This window comes from Lepisma saccharinum, chromosome 9 (genome assembly GCF_977018435.1).
Source record: "Lepisma saccharinum chromosome 9, izLepSacc3.1, whole genome shotgun sequence".
In the NCBI taxonomy this organism is placed as follows: Eukaryota; Metazoa; Arthropoda; class Insecta; order Zygentoma; family Lepismatidae; genus Lepisma; species Lepisma saccharinum.
Genome location: NC_139237.1, coordinates 62,896,843 through 62,918,087, shown reverse-complemented (window position 1 = coordinate 62,918,087; position 21,245 = coordinate 62,896,843). Strand labels below are relative to the sequence as shown.

The 21,245-nt window shown below is 36.5% G+C and overlaps 1 protein-coding gene across 1 annotated transcript in view; it reads left to right on the top strand.

The window, feature by feature from the left end:
* LOC145992078 (tRNA (uracil-5-)-methyltransferase homolog B-like) overlaps nt 1–21,245 on the top strand; it is a 40,016-nt gene continuing 18,771 nt past the window's right edge. Inside the window, exons 1-6 of the mRNA XM_083128293.1 lie at nt 1–128; nt 4,405–4,703; nt 6,520–6,690; nt 8,786–8,938; nt 10,046–10,238; nt 11,785–11,912. Of these exons, the coding sequence (XP_082984419.1) occupies nt 4,440–4,703; nt 6,520–6,690; nt 8,786–8,938; nt 10,046–10,238; nt 11,785–11,912 (909 nt within the window). The 5' untranslated portion in view covers nt 1–128; nt 4,405–4,439. The remainder of the gene's footprint in view (nt 129–4,404; nt 4,704–6,519; nt 6,691–8,785; nt 8,939–10,045; nt 10,239–11,784; nt 11,913–21,245) is intronic.

Here is a 21,245-nt window from a genome sequence, read left to right as displayed (position 1 = left end):
AGAACCAAAGGTTGCAGAGGTGTCGTGCGGTAAGGGATACCCCTACCCTCTGCTGGTGAAAATGGCGGAATAGGCGTCCTTTGGAGTTTGGAGATCTTGTTTTTGTTGATAGGAATAACTTGACTCTGGTATGTATTATTGTAAGATAAGAGAATCACTAACAACGTTGCCATGAATATAGAAAATGAATAGCAGGAGTTTTTATTATCGTATATGTTATGCATGAGCCATGTAACTCCGGCTTTTTGCCTCGTGTCGGACCGGTGACCGGCGCTCTGAGACATTAGAGATTATAGAGTTCTTGGCAATGTCGCAACCAGGATTTTCTCTTGGGGAAAGAAAGAATTTGCAGCATGATCTTTCGTAATCTTGTTTTGGCGGTACTAGTTTACTATTGTTGGGACAGATTTCTTCATTTCTACAGAAGAAACTACGGTACTAATCTGATATTCCTTGGACTGATTTCTTCATTGTCAAACAAACATTTGGAAGGTGTTTTGTGTGATGTGGGAATGTTTTATAGCGGAAATTCAACCATTCATGCATAGCCCCACGAACCATTTCTGGTAAGGTTAGGTAGGGTGACGTATAGGTTACAATAGTTAAAGGTCTCGCTGCAGAACATGGGCTCCTTTTGGTAAATTTCTCGTATCGGACAACAAAACTTATATCCCCTGAGAGTACGTACCTTCTACTTCCATTTTCCGGCGTTCCTTTTACGATTACTGTTATATTATTGTGTGTAAAAAATGTTTTTCCTGCTACTAAAAGCAATTCATTTCTCCATTTGTTCGCGTTCATATTGTTTACGCGCTCAAGTGTTGTGCGATAAGTGAGACCCTTCGTTTCACGGCATTCGAGTTGATTTGTTGCTCCGGATTCCACCCACAGACGCAGTTTCTTTAATTATTTCAGACGAGGAATGCTTTCAAGGTTAGGTTAGGCCTGTTAGGTTGGGTTCCAATAGCATAAATACAATGGAAAATGTTTTTCCTACTAAAAGCAATGCATTTCTCCATTCGTTCATGTCCATAATGTTTACGCACAGTTTCTTTCATTATTTCTTCGAGGAATGCCTACAAGGTTAGGTTAGGTTTCATTAGCATAAATACAATGACTAATTATTACTTACGCTAAGAGAACTGAACCTAGCGGTAACACTTTACTATACCGGAGACGGATTTCTTCAAATTTACAGGAGAAAGTACTTACGCAAATCATTTTCTGTAGCGTTGTTGATCGGGAATGTAGTTTTGATCCATTTTAATGCGAATGCATGTGGTTTTCTACGAAAATCAATTTCCGACGTGCTATTGCTGCTGCCCCCATTTGCTTTCTGCACGAGAGCACAATACGCTCTCATATTGTATATGCTAAATTGAACGAAAGGAGTGCTAATGGAACCTAACCTAACCTAGTAGGCATACCTCATCCCCCTGATGGTTCGTGGGGCTATCGTGATTTTTTGCGCTAACGTCAATGGTTTTTGGGAAATAAGAAACAACATTAAGTACTCGTTAATGTAAGAAATAGGCATTATTTTCGTTAGAAATTCATTATTTCACCTAAAGAAATGTTCCGCAATGCAGAATAGTACGTTAGCAATGTAAAAAATTGTGAAATAAATCATTGATAGGTGTCTTCGGTATAGTAAAGTAGTACCGCTACGATTTCAATACCACCCAACCTGGACACGTTTTTCTGTTGTTTTTTTTAGAAAATAATTTTTCCGCACCTTAAAACTTACTTTTCCCGATTACTAACTACAAAACGTTTGCAAAAATTTATGAACCGCGTTCCTCCTAAGCATCCCATATTCTGCAGTCTTACCCAGCCCCATAAACCATGTGCAAAAATGTACGTTCTTCAGTTATAAAAACACTTTTTTAAAAAAAATTGCAATTTGATCAAAAAAACATGAATACACGTTAAAGAATGTTCTGCGAAGCAGATAGGTAAGTACAAATGTCAAAAATTGGCAAAACGAAGAAGTTATAGGTGTCTGGGGAATATCAGATTTTTACCGAACCTGTTTACTGTAATAACTTTCTGTAGTATTGTCTAACATCAAGAAGGTGTTTTGTGTGATATGGGGATGTATGATAGTGGAAATTCATGGTCATTGTTGGAAATTAATTCTCTGACGGACAATAGCCTTTGGCACGTACACCTTCGTACATCATCACGCGTCGTGATTGTGTTTTGTTGTATAAGTCGGAGACGGATTTCTTCAAATTTACAGGAGAAAAGACGAGAAAGTACTTATGGAATTGCGTTCTTGACGACTTTCTGAAGCCGGGGAAATTGTTTTTTCGAATCGTGCAACTTATTTGGCCTGTAAGTAATGTATGTTTCGTCATTCATGCATCTCGTACGATAGCTTGTGCCGCCATTACCGTCCACTACGTGAATCAAATGTTCCGTGCGTTCGATTATGTAACAGTGTAGCAGCCACGCAGTAGTTTTATAAGATGACGTGTGAGTACTTCTTTTGATATGCGGCATAGCATTATATCCATAGACTATAGAAAGGAAAGGTTGATCAGAAAACACCTTTCAGATGATAATAATAAAAGGAACCCTGATTTTACGTTTTCCTGCATTATACATTCAATCTTGATGGTCCGAACATAGCAAAATTGATAGAATTTTCCTTGATTTTGCGTTTTCCTGCATTAAATTTTTTCTACTTGGTTATCAAGGTTCTGCTGTACCTATATGTACCATGCCAAAATGCATACAAATAATTTTGTGTCTTTTTAAATAAGTCTCAGTTTTTATCCAACCTGGCTTCTTGTACATATTGTATATTCCTCTACGGAATTTTTTTTTATTATTATTATTTAGCATTGCTTTTCTGCCACTTATGGCTAATTGCAACAGTGAAGATTAGTGATTAGATGAAATTCTGGACTTAACACACTGAAGAACATCCTGGATTGGGAACTTTGGTGGTGAGATTGAAAGTTTACCACTGAACATGCTCCATCCAATCCCTGCATGAGTAAAATGGGAAGCTTTAGTTACACTTCCTGACTCAACATGTTGAATATCAACTCACAAACTCAACATTAAGGGTTCCTGGTTTTGAGTCCTGACCTGGGCATCGTTGTGAGTAACAAAAAGTGAAAGAGAGGAATACACTAACAATTTTTTCTAATCTTGCTGGCTTGGTGGTCAACTTTTGACCATCACAAAAGTCTTGGGGTTTGAGTTACAGCTTGTACATAGGTGTGCTTTGTGAGAGCCCATCATCAAAATCTCCTAATCATGGCTCATCCTTATCATTGCAATTGGCCAAAGGTGGCAGGAAAGCAATGCTAAATAAAAAAAATGAACTATGTAGATTTTCAGCGAAAAATGCAGGCTCGACCAGGACTCGAACCCGTGTCTCTGGCAATCCGTGCTATTGCTCTAGCACTGAACTACCGAGCCAGCCTGGCTTCCCCTACATTTTCGCTGGCGCTGTTTTACCTGTGTGAAATCGTCTCTACAAGTGCTACTGCAACGGGATCTGTTTCCTTTGAAACACTACAGACGTCGACGTTGCCTGGTTCCTCCCAGCGTAGAGATGTCAATCCATTAAATTAGGTACACACAGGAGATGTACTATGTAGATTTTCAGCGAAAAATGTTTCAAAGGCAACAGATCCCGTTGCAGTAGCACTTTCAGAGACTATTTCACACAGGTAAAACAGCGCCAGCGAAAATGCAGGGGAAGCCAGGCTGGCTCAGTAGCTCAGTGGTAGAGCAATGTCACTGATTGCCAGAGACCCAGGTTCGAGTCCTGGTTGAGCCTGCATTTTTCGCTGAAAATCTACATAGTACATCTCCTGTATGTGCCTAATTTAATGAATAAAAAAAATGAAGTATGAAGAAATATGTTGCATACATCGCAGCTAACCACGGACATTCATCATTCAGAGAATCCACAATCTAGTGACATGTTGGAACACTTGCTTGAACGAACATGGCAACTATATCTAGTGGATATGTACAGTCATGGAAAGAAATGCTTCTTCCATAAGACTGGTATAAAGATTCCGTGGGTGAAGTATTTTTTCCATACACCATATATCACTATTACTTTCTGTATGTTCACATATTCCAACCAATAAACAATGCTGGAAGAAAAAAATCTCACATTCATTTGGATGACCCTGTTAGTTTGATCAGTGTTAATATTAGTTACGAAACAAATTAGTTTTTTCTTACAATTTTTTTCTTTTGTTGGCTGTAATGAAGAGTATTTTGAATATATTTTAGCCTCCCTGATGGGTCCTCGGTGAAGGTATATTCCACTGTGGTTAGGACCTCACTTTAAACTGTAAGCCCAGCCTCAATTAGCCTATCTGAGCATAAATGCAAATCCACTTTGTGTAAAAATGTTTTTTTATTTCCCAGATTCGTTCCAAAACTGAGTGTCACAGCATTTGGAAATGGCTGAAGTAGCCGAAGTAGCTGATGTCCCAATGCCAGAGGAGACGGAGGAAGTTGCTCAGGATCAGAATGGGGATGAAAATACAGAAGCTGTTGCCGAGAATACCGAAGAGCAGGCTGAAGCCACTGAAACCAAGAATGGAGGTTTTGATGGTCTAGATGAGGATGAAAATCAAGAAAAGTTAGACCTTTCATCACTTAAGAAGGCCACGGGAACCTACGTTGTTGAAGTGTCTGGATTACCTGATGTTTACACTCATAATGTGAGTATTGTTCTGCATGTTCAACCCCATTTCCCATAAGCTCCACGCTTGCTGAACATTGACATTTTTAGCAGAAACCAATCTGTTTTGTCGCTGTTTGTTGTTATTCACGTTTTTCGGGAGATGCCGGGCTGCAAATAAGCTACGCAGGAACACACAAATCTCTGTACAGAACGTTAACCCGATAATTGTGCAATGTGAATTTCCTCAATTGCATTTAAAAAAAATTGGAATAAACTAGGAAGTGGTTCATCAAATTATGGAAATGGCAACATGACATGCGTAAGACCTGCTTCCTATTTGCTCCTTTTTTTTTGGCTGCAAATACAGGCTAAGAAAGCCATGAATCCAACTACGATATGCTATGGAATGTGATCTTGAAACGTTTAACATTATTAATACTTGTGCCAGAGCGACCTTCCCAATGGTAACAGCATGAATAAGTATGCAATAAATTCTCTATTGTAGTGTTGAAGTTTGGATAGCAACAGTGGAAATATTTATAATGACATGTTTATTTAATGATTTAATGATACGCGTGATACAGAAAACAGACAAACATTAAGAAACACATAACGTACTTGTTATTTTATTTTTTCTTTTCAAAAAGTAATGAAATTTTCCATAAGTGGAGTCATATATTTTCGGTAAATGAAAAAGCAAATTTTCAGTACAAAAATAAGTCAATTTCGGGTTCAAAAGTGGTAAATAAAATAAACTTTGTGTTATAGCGGTGAAAAATCTGATCAAAAGCAGTATGTAGAAATGAGATTTTGGTTTGAAAATTGTGAATATAATCCTAAATTTGAATTAAAAACTACTTATTACACAAAATAAACATATCCCTTCTAATAAAGTATTTACATAGGTAACAGAATTAAGTTTATTCCTATATAAAGGGTCTATTTTTGTTTCTCAAATATTTACAGCAAAATTACTCAATTTTCCATGAATTGCATAACTTGCAGGATAATTCAAAGTTCAGATAGTGTTACATTGGTAAATAAACACTAAATTTCATTTTTATGAGTCTATTTCACATTTTGCAGTTCATTTTGCATCATTTTGTGACAAAACAGAGTAGGAAAATGCCCCTCTCACCTTTCTGAAACATGAAAAATTAACATTACAATGTATTATTTCATATTTTCTGTTTTCGTCTAAAACAAAATATGCATGCTTCCATGCATAAGTGACCGTGAAATATTTAAAAATAAATTTTTAGAAATGAACTTAAAAATTCATGCACCATGGCAACTGGGTGCCTGTACGTTTCTACCCTGGCTGATACCAATAACCAATATCTTACTTATCTAGTATAAATTTGCAAATGTTCTTTCAATGTATGAATGGTTCATAACCTTAATTGCAGTATGTACCCAAGGGACTAATGGGTTTTTGTACTTGTGGAAAAACTGCATATTTAGACATTTGCTATAAGGATTGTGTTTATGACGGAATTTTACAACAAAATTAGAGGCTATTTGTACACATGTGGGGTTGTTAAAATTTCTGATAATTTTACAAATACACTGATATGTCATATCAGCTGATACTGAAAGAGTAAGTGCAACAATGCAACTTTTTATTTGTTTTGTTTAAAGTTGGAAGGGATTTTACCAAATAAGTGCGTAAATACCTGAGCTTACTGGTGTGTTTTTAATTAGTATCTAGATCAATTTTTTTTAAAGAAAATTAATCTAAGAGTGAGTTTTGAGGAGGGGCAAGGCAGAAAGTGCCTCAAGTTCCACAAAATCAACATTATTGATGACATTTTCATTTGGTGTTTATCCAATACTTTCACTTTCTCTTATAGGAAATCAAAATTTTGTTGGTCAACAAATTCAAATTCAATTACTTCTTGGTGAAGTCCGTAAAGAAGAATAGTCCATGGATTTATGTCATTTTCAAAACCGAGGAAGATCAGAAGAGGGCCGCTTCCTGCATGAATGGATGTAAATGGAAGAAGAGAAAACTGCGAGCTGAAGTAAGTCATAGATAAGTAGAAAAGTGTCCTTCTTCTTGGCAAGGCGGATTGGTTTAAATCGGGGGATTTTTTTAAAAAAAAAATCACTGATTTAAATCACTTTAAATAAATAATTTATACAATAACGAACCTAAGGATTTTGTAGATATCAGAATCACTTTTAGTGAAAATACATTAATCTCGTATTCATTTAATAGTGTTCATTAGGCTCTAAGAAAGGGGAAAAATATATGTATTGATGGGGTGAAGCTGGTACAAAATGAAATGTAATGTGTAAACTGTAAGCACACTTAAATTTCTCTTGATTTAAAAATCAATAATTTTTATACGCAAAATAGCAAACATTTTCTGTAGAAAAGTGTACAAAATACTAATCATGGTGAACTGTAAATAGTGTCCTTATCATTAAACTGTAAATAAATGTGACACCTGATATTTTGCAAACTATCATTTAAAAAATACCAAAATTCAGCTACAAAGACTTTAAAGTATATTGTAAGTTACAATTGCAGAGTACATCCAGAATGTTTTATTTTACAGGAAGAAAATTATTGAAATTATATATTATAGTTTCATTAACACACTCAACAAACATTTCCATAATAGGTTCATATGTACAGTATCAGAAACTGAAAAATGTACATTTACATATTTTTTTTTATTTCTTTAATCAAAATTTTCAAATATTTTACAGGGTCGTTTACTACAAATGGCCTTTCTATAAAAAAAAACATATATCTATATGTATGGTGTCAAAAACCATATCAGCAATCATCAAAAATGATTTTTTTTTAAAAAAAAAAGATGATTTTTATCCACCCTGCTTCTCGGTGATTTTTTTTCTATTTGCAGCATAAACTGTTGATGTGTATTAGAAGGTTACACGGGTTATAATTATATCTGATCAACACTTGAATGCCAGGATGAGGTATTCCCTGTTGCAATATTGTTTGAAGGGGCACTGCTACTAATAAAACCCTGGGTGTATCAGAGAGTATGAATTTATCTCCATGTTTCAAGTGGATTGATTATTAAGCTTGACACGATGTTTGAAAAATATGATGAATAAGAATTTTCGGAATCCCATGTATTCCTTATCGGGAATCAACTTCAGCATCAAGTTACGGCTGATCAAATGGAAGTTTCGACTTTTCCACTGGCGAAATGCATCTTCAAACTGCCCTCTTCCCGTTGACATCTTTTCCTATTCCATTGGAAGTTTTATATTCCCAAGAGAACGAATCAAATCGTTCTCCCATATGATCAATGCTGCTTCCTGGCATTGTTGCCAAACCTGTTGCGCATAAAAGAACAAAATGACACCTTAAATGGAGTTAAAACTGACTTTCAAGGAGCTAGATTTACGAAGGCTGGATAAAGTGCCTCCTAGGGTAATGTTAGTTTTCAAAGGGGTGGGGGCACTGCTATTATCGTTAATTCTAAATTGATGACAATTTATTCTTAGTTTTCACTATCTAGATCCGGTGGCATCGCCCATCTCAATAATGGTACATGAAATCGAAAATATAGAATTCTCTGATAACAATATTATGTCAATTTCAAGTCAAACATGGTGCTATAAAAAGGTAGCTGAGGAGATGAGAGGGAGTGGGGCGATGCAGCCAATATGACAATATCACGTCATGTGCAAAATGTATAATTATGACAAAAGTTGGTCTATGTGGGCCGGAACCAGAGATGGCATCCTAGTGGGGCAAGGGGGTGGGTGTTCCAGTTCACAGCCGAACAAGTGCCCCAAAGAGTCAGATCCGGCTCCAAGAGAGCCAAGTTGGCACACTGTCACGGACGGAAAAGCTTGGGAAGAGTCCCGTGGAGACTGTATTGCATGCCCTTAAGTTATTTTGATATGTGCCTTTAGAAACACACTGTAACTTGGGAAATGTTCCAGATATTCAGGTTTGTTACATAATCTTTCATTGCTGTTGTGCCTATATAACATAACAAATGGCCAGGAAGCACCTAACTAGTATTTAGAAAGGGTCCTTTTTTCCATTTTACACATTGAAAAAGTATATTATGTATTAATAATTAACTTATTAAAGATGCTTGTCACTTATGCTTTTTTTTTTATTAGATTGTTCGTCAGACTCAGAAGAAGAAATGGGAAGGAGGTGCAAACAGTAAATCTGCGAAGAGGGCGAAACTTATCGAAGAGGCCACAATGGCCCCAGAAGAGAGGCTGGAGAAGGTCATGCTGCCACTTTCTGACATTCCTTACATTCATCAGGTTTGTTGCTTTCTAGGTATTTCAAATTCAGTATGAATCATCGGCTTGTAATCAAGGGGTACCGGGTTCGATACCCCGTGGAGGCTTATAGTGGTTCGGATCCCACTTTTAACTGTAGGTCCAGTTCCGATTAATTAGTCTTACTGTGCATAAAGTGGACTTAACCTTTACTTTGCCGAGGGGGTCGTCAGAAAGTAACCCAAGTTTCGGCAAGGCATGCTCAATCTCACCAACCATTCTGTGCATAACAGGTTCAGGGTGGCTACTCACCGGGAATTATGTGTGAATTATTGGCTCTGGGAATTTTGCTTGCATTCTACTTGAATTTTTCTCCGCAGAAGTGGAATATTGCAACTTTTATTAATCCAAAAGCTTATTTTCCTTCCTCGATAAAAATTGAAGCTAAAATGTGAAAACTTGCCTCAGGATGTTTATAAATATGCTAAATTCAGATGAGATTTGTACTAAAAAAAACTGTGTTGCAAGTAAAACTAATTCTCTTGATCAGTTTATTTTGTTAGTGTCATTTGCAGAACAATCTATCTGACAGACAGAAGATTATTGCAAGATAAGATATCCTGCTGTTGATTAGGTAAATTCGAGTTTGAAATTCTGTACAAATAACAATTTTTCCTAGATTAGTATATCCTGTAACATTTGTGATTTTTTTTATAGATGTATTTCAAGGGCATGCAAAATGGCAAATGTAAACTCTACATCTTAAATTAAATATTTTAAATATCTACATTCCGTTTGAATTAGAATTTTCGCATACATTGAAATCACACAGACCTCTTATATTGTTAATATATTTGTGTGTGGGTGGTGAGAGGTGGTAGTGCATGAGGTTGAAATGGAGAAAATATCTGCTTCTATCCTTGAATTTTTTTTAAATTCATCTTGAAAACCAGGAATTATACTTGAATTTTATCTTGGTTCTAGAGTGGCCACCCAGAGCTTGAATAACTACACATGTAAAATTGTTTGTGTGTCGCACGTGATGGTAAGCACGAAGTAACTTGTATGTGAGCAAATCTCTTCATTGGATATGCTTGTGCTTCATATCATTTGTTGAAGTATGATCAAATTTTTATTATTATATTCCAGGTGTTCAAAAAGACCCACGATGTCCAGGGTCTGTTCAAGCACGTTGCCAACATGATGCTGAAGAGCAACTTGGGCTTAGCTGGCTGGCTGGAGGAGCAGAGAGAGAAACATGAGGACCGTGCATGTGAGGTGCAGGAAACAAAGGCATGTCCTACTTTTGAGGGCTACGTTAATAAAACCGAATGTAAAATAGGTAAGTCCTAAGTTTTAGTGCATTTTTAATGTACATTAGTCATACATTTTATCTTCAATGCAGAGCAATTTCTCATCTTTTTAGTCTGCAGCTTTATATCTAAGGGAGAAGGAAAAGTAATTTTGTACCCTGCAGTTGGAATTTACAGATGTGAATGAATGATATTGCTACCTTTTACTCCTGGATTGGTGCCAGTTATTTTTGCATGCTATGAATCTTTGCTAAGTCATTGATGTTTGATTTGTCTATTCACCCCCAATGTTGCAAGAAACTGGAAAGGTGCATAATCTATATGTTGTAAAGTACATACATATTACAGTTTTATTATTGTCAAACAATTTATATTACTGACAACTTCTATTCCAGCAATCTGATATTGAGCATAAATACCCTGTTAAAACTTCATTCTTGTCCTTAATATATGAAAATAAGGAGTGTGATACAGAGTACATAAAATATACCTGTATATTCATAAAAATAACAAAATGCCAGAATGTTGCACTTACTTGAAGTTATTTATTAATATTAGAGTATTATCAGTAATTTTACCGATGTCTGTACTCTCTGATACTGATAAAAGTACCACTTAGCCTGAACCAACCATAATACACATACATGCATTTGTTTATTTGCACTGCATGGGAGCTTAATGGTTGTACAGAGCACCTTAATTTCCTAAATATACTTCCACATTCTATTCACCATTAGTTTGTTTGGTTTGGGATTAATGTATGAATGTGTATTGTCCTGGTTTAACAGTAGTATGAGCTTCCTCAGCATTGAGGTAACTTAACTAAAATCTTTTTATATCATCTATTTCAATCCTTGTCAAATTCTGACCGGCAGTGAAAGCAACTGTGGTGAATAGGAGTTCTATTCTCGGCACCTACCCAGCATCCTATGAAGTGGAGGAAACTGGGGGAGTAAAGGAGGCCATAGGCATGGTGCTGATTACATCACCCCCTATATGCCTTCATGGTGTGGTGCAAAGCACAGGGGAGAACTTTACCTTTTTTATTCTCTTCTTATTATCTAGCTTTTCGTTCTGTCCTGAAGGGTCTTGCTCTTCAACCAGGTACCAGAGTATTGCACAAATTATACATGCACATGCATCACCATAACCTTGGTACCAAATGCTTAAAAATGCATGACTGAAACTTTACATACTGTACAGGAAAATCCTTCTCTCCATTTTTACACCTAATATGAATTTCCACCTGCTTTTGAGCTCAAATTTGAAGAAAATCCTATGTAGCTATGCACACACCCACACATATACATATGTAATCTTTTCACAGGATTGGAAACATTAAAGATGGCTGTCTCCAATACAGCCTTACTGCATGAATCTGTATATTACCCTGTTGTAAGGTTAATGTGTTACAAATAAACTGAGAAGAGTGGCTGCAAATAAATTACTGATACTTATCTCTAAATGTGTTAGTTTCTATGTTTTTACATAGTATCTTGTTCATAGTACATATAGATATTTCACTATGCTGTGTGTCATTAATTCACATTTTTCTTATTGTACCATTTACATCAGGCATAAATCCAGAGACACTAGAAAAGACAGTTGGATTTAGTCTGTCAGCTTACGGTGAGGGCTCAATTGGTGTTGCTCCTGTTGACTGCTTAAGACATCTTCCTGAGAGAATGAAAGAGGGAATCAAGGTAGGATGAATGAGATAAAGCACATATCTCGATTTTTAAATGTCTTTTAGCAGTCATAAGTTTTTTAAAATCCACTCAAAATCATGGCATTTGTGATGCAGTCGTGTCTCGCAGAGACAACGTGCCACTGACAAGATGGCAAGCACAGATTACAATTGCCATGTAGAAGAGTGGTGCTAGTATGCTTTTTAGAACAAAGCAGAGAGTGAGCCTTTCTATCATGTTAGATAAGACATGAAGTATGAATAAATTGTGTGGATTTTATGAGTGTGTGTGAAAACATTTTTGTTTAAACTGGTTGGCCCGATATGGTGTATGATAGCACTATGACACTGGGAAACAATGAATGTGTTGACCACCACACTTAGATGATGTGAGCTTAAGCTAAATACTCATTCAGTATGTGTATTGATTGAGAGCTTTATTGCATTCAGTAGTGTAAATGTGTACACTACTGTAAATAATTGGTAATATTCCACGTAATTTAGATATTGCATATGTAGGGAAAAAATCGTATATTGTGAACAGATTGACTTGCTAGCTTACAAATTCAGGGAAGAAAATCACAATAGGGTGATGACTTGCAGAACAGGAAATGCCGAAAGTTACTTCAATATTTATTTCAGACATTACATAAAAAAAAAGGAAATTCCAAACTGCCAAAATTTAGGTAAGTAGCAGGATTAGAGACTAAAATACGATATCTACAGAGCAACCAAAGGACTAACTACAGTGTGTTGCTGTACAGTCATGGGCAAGAACAAATTGGAGATCAGATATGAAACAATACAGAAAAAGAGCTTCGTACATTTCTGGATGAGGCCATTCCAAGTGACATTTCATTGACTGATCCATGCTGATCTCATAGACTTCCATCATTGATTTCATGTGCCTCTTTCCTTCAGTTTCCTGGTATTTTTCCAACAGGGTCCCTGTACAGGATGTCCGATAAGTCCCTGTACAGGATGTCCGATAAGTCCCTGTACCCCTACTTGCATTTATCCTGTTGAAAAGTGGTCAGTATTCCGTTGCTTGGGAATGATTTTGTTTTTGTTGTTTGCATTCCTCCTGTGAAGTCACATGAAACCCTTGCTCGGGTGCATAGGTCATCTTGTTTTCATTTTTTAAAGTCTACTTTATGCACAGAAAGGCTAATTGGGACTGAACCTGCAGTTTATAGTGAGATCTGAACCACCAAGTGCCTCCATTCGGTATTGAACTTGCCCCCCCCCCCCCGATTACAAGGCAATGAGGAAATGGCTGATGTGAGCAGACCATAGTTACAGTGCTGAGGAATCGCTATTGACCTTTGTGGGGGCACAAAGGACAGTGTATGGGGTAAACAATGCACTGTGTGTATATATAAGTTTACAGGGACTTCTCAGATACCTGTGTAATGTGGTTGTAGGATTCACCCAGCTTCTAATCAATGGGTGCCAGTTGTAGATAGAAGTGGATCACGTAACCTCCCCTATAACAGATTAAGAATGTCTGTGGTCCTACCTCATCATCATTATGTCCCTTCATGAATTTACCTTCTTGTACTTTTCATCATACGGATGAAATCCACTGATGTTGAATTTCAGGATGATCAGTGGTCAACTATTCACGATGTACTTCTGCCCCTTTTCTACATCCAGATCCAATGTTTCAACAAAATTGATAGAACTTCTACACAGAAACTCCAAGACTAACCCCATAACAGAGCTCATAGAATTCATACTCTCTCTAGTTCATTAGTTGAACCTCTAGTCTTTCCATCTCTGTCACCATGCCATACATAAAGCAGCTGAAGACTTCTTAATATTGATGACACACATACACACACATAGTTTGTTGTTCTTGATACATATCATATTTACGCGTGTAAATGTGCACCCTGGTTTTTTATGGGGAAAGTAACGAAACAATTCTATCTCGTATATATAACACAGTACAATCCAGTTTCAAGAAATAGCTTTCTTAGTTGTAGGTTGTAAAGATGTTGCTATGCCGATCAAGAGTGAATGATGACATACCTATTCAATGAGTCATGTGTTGCTCTGTGGACCAAGAGGAGAATATCCTCTTGTGTAAACAATGTCACCAACCCATGCCAAAGCTCTCACTCTTTAACCACCTTATTTATTCTGTAATAGTAGAAAGCCAGATCAAAATTACGTTATGGATTTGCAGTGCTCAGGAAGTTATTTTCTATTATTTCTCACCAACAAGTACTGCTAATACGCATCCCATGTGACGGGAGGTGCGTGCTCAAATTCCACTAGAATGGCACTGCTTTTCTTGGTGTCGCAAAACATTACATTGGGTCATTCCATGTGAAATCAACAATGTCCTCAACCTTACATTTTTTGATTCATTTGAAATTTCGCATTCTGGAAAATAGGAAAATATGCAAAGTTGCCAATCCATATCTTTCGTATTTTCAACATTATAGTGTTGCAAACTTTACGATTTTGGCCATTTTTTCCAACATCTTGTTACAACTTTAAATTGCAATATTTCGGCAATCAGGCCACCTATAGAAGTGATTCAGACGGCGTTGGAAAGGTCATGAAGGGATCTCGCACACAAGATATTGCATCCATGTCAGGGTAAAAAAAAAAAAAAATTGAAGGTGGTGTAAAGAAAACTGGTTGCCATTTTTTCAAAAATGGGTCTTTTAATTATTATTATTATTTTTTTTTTTTTCAAAAAATTATATGTCATACACACACTATTACTAGAGGCACATATTTTTGGTAAATAAAAAAGCAAAATTTCGGTACAAAAACTGAGTCAATTTCGGGTTCAAAAGCGGTAAATAAAATTAAATATCGGTGTTATAGCGGTGAAAAATTGGATGAAAAGTGGTATAGAAAAAGACATTTTGGTTTTAAAATTGTGAATATAATCCTAAATTTGATTTAAAAACTACACTTATTCCACAGAATTAACATTTCACTTCTAATAGCACATTTATGTAGTTATAAGAGTATTAAGTTTATTTCTGTGTAAAGGAGTCCATTTTTGCTTCTCCAATATTAACAGCAGAATTAATCAATTTTCCGGGAATTGCATAACTCACAGGATACTTCAGACTTCAGAAAGTGTCGCGTCGGTATATAAATGGTAAATTTCGTGTTTAAGAGTTAATTTCGCTTTTTGAAGTTCATTTCGCATTATTTCGTGACAAAACATGGTCACAAAATGCATCTCACACCTTTCAAAAACATGAAAAATTAACACTACAATGTGTTTTTTCAAATTTCGTTTTTTCGTCAAAAACGAAATATGCATGCCCCTAACTATTACTCAATGACTGTACAAAATTTGAAAATGGGACGCCAATGGGACCTGGAATTATGTTAGATTTGGGGAAGGGTAGAATAGGTTAGATTTTGATAGACAAATTCATAATTGAAAAGTATAAGTCTAACAGAAATGGAATACAATATTGTTTGAATTAACGTACATGGATCTAATGTTTAAAATCGCAGTTGTTCAAAATACAGGGTGATTCAAAAGTGCGGTCCCATAGGTAACTCCAATATTAGTGCACATAGCGAAAAATGGAAAGAGGAGAAAGTTGTTGGAAATAGGTGAGTTTTACTCAAAAATCCTTGAATTTTCAACGTTTTGTGCACCGTTTAGGCGATGCACTAGTGCGAGCCTCATTGGTAGCCGAAAATGCCACATGCTTGGCCCTGAATACTGCATGGCATCGCAATACCATACAGTCCAGGGTAAATTAAGGATTGATGATGATAATTACAGGTAAATTAAACAAATGTTTATACTAAGTATTAAAACCCCAAATCAAATCAAGTAAATAAATAAATAAATTTCAAAACCTGGAGAAAAAGCTGTTGTGTAAAGAAGACAACACATATAAAATAATACAATACAAAATGTCTTGGAAAAGACCATGAATTTGCTTCAAGAATCATACTTTTCCTACTCATTTGACCGAAGAAACAAAGTATAAGTGCCAAACATAAAGCTATTACATTTTTATAAGCTGCATTTGCACCTCATGGTTAGAGGCATGCAAATTTCGTTTTTGACGAAAACACGAAATATGAAATAACATGCTGTAATGTTCATTTTTCATGTTTCTGAAAGGTCTGAGGTGCATTTTTCTACCCTGTTTTGTCACGAAATAATACGAAATGAACTGCAAAATGCGAAATTGACTCTTAAACACGAAATTTACCGTTTATATACCGACGCGACACTTTCTGAAGTCTGAAGTATCCTGTGAGTTATGCAATTAACGGAAAATTGATTCATTCTGCTGTAAATATTTGAAAAGCAAAAATGGACCCCTTTACACAGGAATAAACTTAATACTCTGGTAACTACATAAATGTGCTATTAGAAGGGATAAGTTTATTTTGTGTAATAAGTGCAGTTTTTAAATCAAATTTAGGATTATATTCACAATTTTAAAACCAAAAGGTCATTTTATATAGAACTTTTGATGTGATTATTCACCGCTATAACACCGACATTTTATTTTATTTACCGCTTTTGAACCCGAAATCGACTCTGTTTTTGTACTGAAATTTTGCTTTTTTATTTACCAAAAATATGTGCCTCTACTCATGGTTCAAACCAAAAACATGATTGCGGTCTTCAAGAAATGGATGGAACACTTGAAACTACAAATATTGGCTGATACTTTCCCAGAGTCTGCAAAAATGCCATCTACCACTTTAGAAGGGTAAGAAAATGCACTAATAGGGTAGGATAGAGTTCAAATTCTTATGTTGTTTTTGTCATTTTGGGTCAGGCAACAGAATTTGTACAACAGATTAGTCTTCAGAAAATTATTTTTCGTGCATATAGTGTTGTTTTGCTAGCAGACACAAACAACAGTTTTTCTCTTCAATGTGCTGTTTGCAATTTTTATGATGTTCTCGTTCCAGGAGAATCATGTCTAGTTTTCATCCATTATTTGTTCTGAGGCTTCTGCAAGACTTCTGTATATCTTGTTGTTTGGCTACATTTTAATATCAGGAAACCCTTTTTGATGTTATTCGTAAGAATGTTATTCCTACATCCTGAAGTTTTTTTTTATTCAAGAGACTTGTCCTCATATTGTGGTGGACCCAAATAACCAGTGTTCTTATGGAGTGAGCAGATGTTAACATTTCCACTGCTATAGTGCTCATATACTGAACCTAATCTAGGTTACATCTTCATGTGCAATATGGCACCTGTGCCATGCTTTCTAGATTTCATCAGTGTGCATCATACCAGTGAACCGAAAATGGCATCAGAACCTGAAATCTTCCTGCTGAAACAAATAAAGACTCAAGTTTCAAGAGGGTCTATATTTTAGAGTGTATTAGAGAAAAAGGTCAATGATAGTGAGAAAGTGTTAAAAGAGAAGTTTCATGAGAAGAGATGATGTTGATATCCCATCTTACATTGGCATTCTTTGCAAAAACAACAAAGATGACATGCGGAGGATGACGGTTATTGTCATATGGCATCATAAGGTTACATGACGCATGGTTTTAGAAGCGATATCGGGCGGAGTTACAGAGAGCGTGTCTTCGGTGACCAGCCAATAGCAGGAGTGCAACATTGTACAGTTAGGTTTGCGTGCAAGAAGTTCTTTATAAAACTCGCCACTTTAAGGCTCATAATTGCATGGGACAGGACATTATGAACCTGACTGTCCAAGTCCCATGCATTTCCGTCGCTTACAGCCGGAGATATCGTTTCTCGAAGAAACAAGGGAAAAAGCACTTCTCTACACACACACACAATGACCCTTCGTTTTCCTTCAGTGTTCCGTCTGATTTTTTTCTTTTATTTGCCACCTTGTTAACCCCGCTGAGTTGTGTCTTGGTAAAGCTATGGGTGTGAAATTAGGCTGAATATGAACAATGGCCCTTCATTGTCGAGGGCGTTTACGAACATTGCGAGTCTGAGTCACTTTCAGTTCAGCGTTTTCGTAACAAGGGCGGTATAAGATAATTGTACTCGTAATTGTAATTGTACAATCTTAAGAACAGTTGTGAGACGATTCAATATGGCCCTTATTGATTGATTAAATGTTGGTTTATTTTACTTCGCTTTTCTGCTACCTTTGGCTAATCGCAAAGATGAGGATGGATGATGATATGATGAAATTGATGAAGGGACACTTACAAACACCTATGCCCGGGCCGGGATTCGAACCCTGGACCCCTGGCGTAGCAGCGCGTTGTGAAGTCCAGTTCTTATGATCGATAGTTATGCTATTGTGTGTGTTCCACCACGAGTGTTACTTAATAATTTCGCACCGGCCCCCATGGTGGAGTGGTTAACATATCGCGCTACTACACCACAGATCCCGGGTTCAAATCCCAGCCTGGACATGGATTTTGTGAGTGTCCATCCATCAATTTCATCATATACTCATTCCCATCTTTGCAATTAGCCAAAAGTGACAGAAAAGTTAAATAAAATAAAGTAAATCAAATCAAATTAAATTAATAATGTCGCTCTCAAAACCTATTACAAGTAGTACAGGCACCAAGGGTAAAATAATACGTTCACAAGACAGAAATCTAGTGTATTTTGCTTCAAGGAATTGGCGTCGGAAGAAGTGCGTGCTGAAACAGTGTTTTCTCAGAGTCGAGAACTTACGGCTAAACCGTGTGGTGTCTGTGTGCATACTGTGTTGCGTATTATAAAACAGGGTAACGTATCTACCACAGAAATCGGAAAACCCCTGTTCAAATCTTTTGGGAAACATGCCAGAAAACAGAAATGAGAGTGATGATGATGGTCTTGCAGTTCCTCTTTAATAAATACCTTCAAACTTCTTTCAGGTATGAGTTTCTCTTATGCTGCAGTGATATGATATAATCCTGTGTAGAATTCTTTACTATATATTTCATTGTACTCAAATATCACATGCATGCATTATACACATATAAAAAACCTGAATTTTTTACACGGCGAAATCTCTGCGTTTCCTTTCCGCTAGCAGTTGGTTTGGCAGCAGCGCGACAGCACTGGCTGCGTATTGGTTCAACTCATGTTCCTTCTAAAAGCGTACGCCGTATAATACAATGTAATGAATGTTGAGAACATTTAGATAATCAATGCATGTCCATAAACCTGTACAATACGAATTTCAGAGAATTCACGAATTAAAACTTACAGCGTGATATTCTCCATGCTATCTCATAAATATAGAACATTTATTGCAAAAATATCCTGACACATACATATGCAAGTATTGTGATATTATATAAATATGTAAATTGACCAGTTATCCGAGATAATTGTGTTGTACACAAAAAGACGGTGGGAAGGAGAAGAAGAGGTAAAAAAAAGGGTGAGTTGGCAGGAAAAATGGTAGCGAAAGGAACATTGTAGTGAAGAGAGGAAATAAAATATTTCCGTGGAAGTTCGGCGGTCACACGTTTTGTGGGACGAAAGGTGAGGATTGTTTCGATACTGCTAATGGAGGATGAATGTCTGCAGATAATAGAGAACGGTGATGCGTAAGTTAAATGATGAAAATATCATACACAAACAGTTCGCATAGGGACTGTGGCTTAGCATCTTTTCCCGGCTTCACAAGGTAAGCTGTTATCTAAACATTTCTGCATGAGCTCATGTCATCGCAAAATAGGTAGACCTACCAAATTGACATTGTCGATAAATGCATGCATTCGTGTGAAGCGTGTGTCGCAGGATTAATTACGCAAAGTCCGTGTTGAACCTCATGGTGCATAATAATTTACAGGTGACGCTTTCATTATTTGGTTCAAGTACACACATATATAAAGAAGCAAGAATCTTATACATTTCTATAAAAAATAGTTGAACTTTGTATAGTATCTTACTCAATTGTTAGTACATTGAAAACCATGAATGGTTAAGGAAATATGGTAATTTCAATTTTATCGCGGTCACGTGACCATATATGGGTATAATTGCAGTAAAAACAAAACTAAAACAAATCAAGTGCAAATTATCATACAACTCGCAAGTAGTTGAGCAATGAAAGTTGAATATATCTTTCAATGTTTGACTTGTGGACCTGTAATTGGTAGTGACTAATAAGGGTAACTAGATGCGGTGTTGCCATGTGGGTCAAGCCACTCACAGCTTTGATCTAGTTTTCTTGAAGTAAAAGGAATCAGCTGTTCATGTTGCATATAAATTGCAATATTAGTTCGCAAAGTAGTGGTGTATCTTGCGTATTCCAATGCGGTGGATATGTAAAGTTTCATATCAATAAATATGTTTAAAGAAATCTAAGGTCTATTTCAACCCAAAGTACACGAGTCATGATAGGTACATTTGGTGAGATATTCTGTTCTAATATTTTATGTTCCTTACAGAGGTAGAATGTTTCGAGTGTGTTGTGTTCGTGACTAAAGTTGTTGCTTGCTAGCATTTGATGTCTATTTCTCGGAAAATATTAAAGATTTTGGAGACTGAAATTGGTGTTTCTGACGTCACATAATAATCCAAATTGTTCCTAGGGGTAGTTGATCCTATATCGTTTTTTCTTTCTTTTATTTAGTGCAAATTTTTTATTCTGCCGTCGACCAACGTCAACCACACAAAAGGAGACCATCAGTGAATTTTTATATTTAAGTATCTAAGTATTTATACACCACAAAATACAGTATTAATATTTATTAAAGGCCCAGGCACCTGACGTCTGTGGTTTACAAACGATTCCGGAATACACATTAGTCAGCTTCCGGTGTGAATTTGTTGAGATATTAGACCAAACTTAGTTCTTAGAGGTTATTTCACAGAGTAGTTATGTCTTCGATGTAACTACTTAGGTATTTACTTCACTTGGCGATAAACACGCTGAGAAACACTAACGGTGAACACTTAAAGGGAGTTGGGGAGAAAACACAAATCTTTCTGACACCGAGTTCGACATCTTCAATCTTCTAATCCTCCTGTCGTTGGTTCATAATAAACATGTAGCCTCTCTTCTTTAGTAACCTTTTCTCAGGTTCTGATAGAGATACTGCACAGGCCGATAGTTCACTCACAGTTTATTCTTTAGACACTATCTCTCTTTCCGGCTGAGATCATGCCCGTTAGTTCACTTACAGTTTCTTCTTTAGTCACTATCTCTCTTTCCGGCAGAGATCATGGCCATTAGTTCAATTACAGTTTTTCACAGTCCGCGAAACCAATAACCAACGTAACACGGATCCTAAACGTATCAATGCTTTACTCGGACTGTCTTCTCTGCAACGCACATCAACCGTTCACTAGTAAAGACGTTAAGTTCTGTTGCCACCCTTTTTTCCCCCAGCGAGGGGGGGTCAACTTTTATAAGGGGTGCATCAAGATCTGTTACAATCCTCC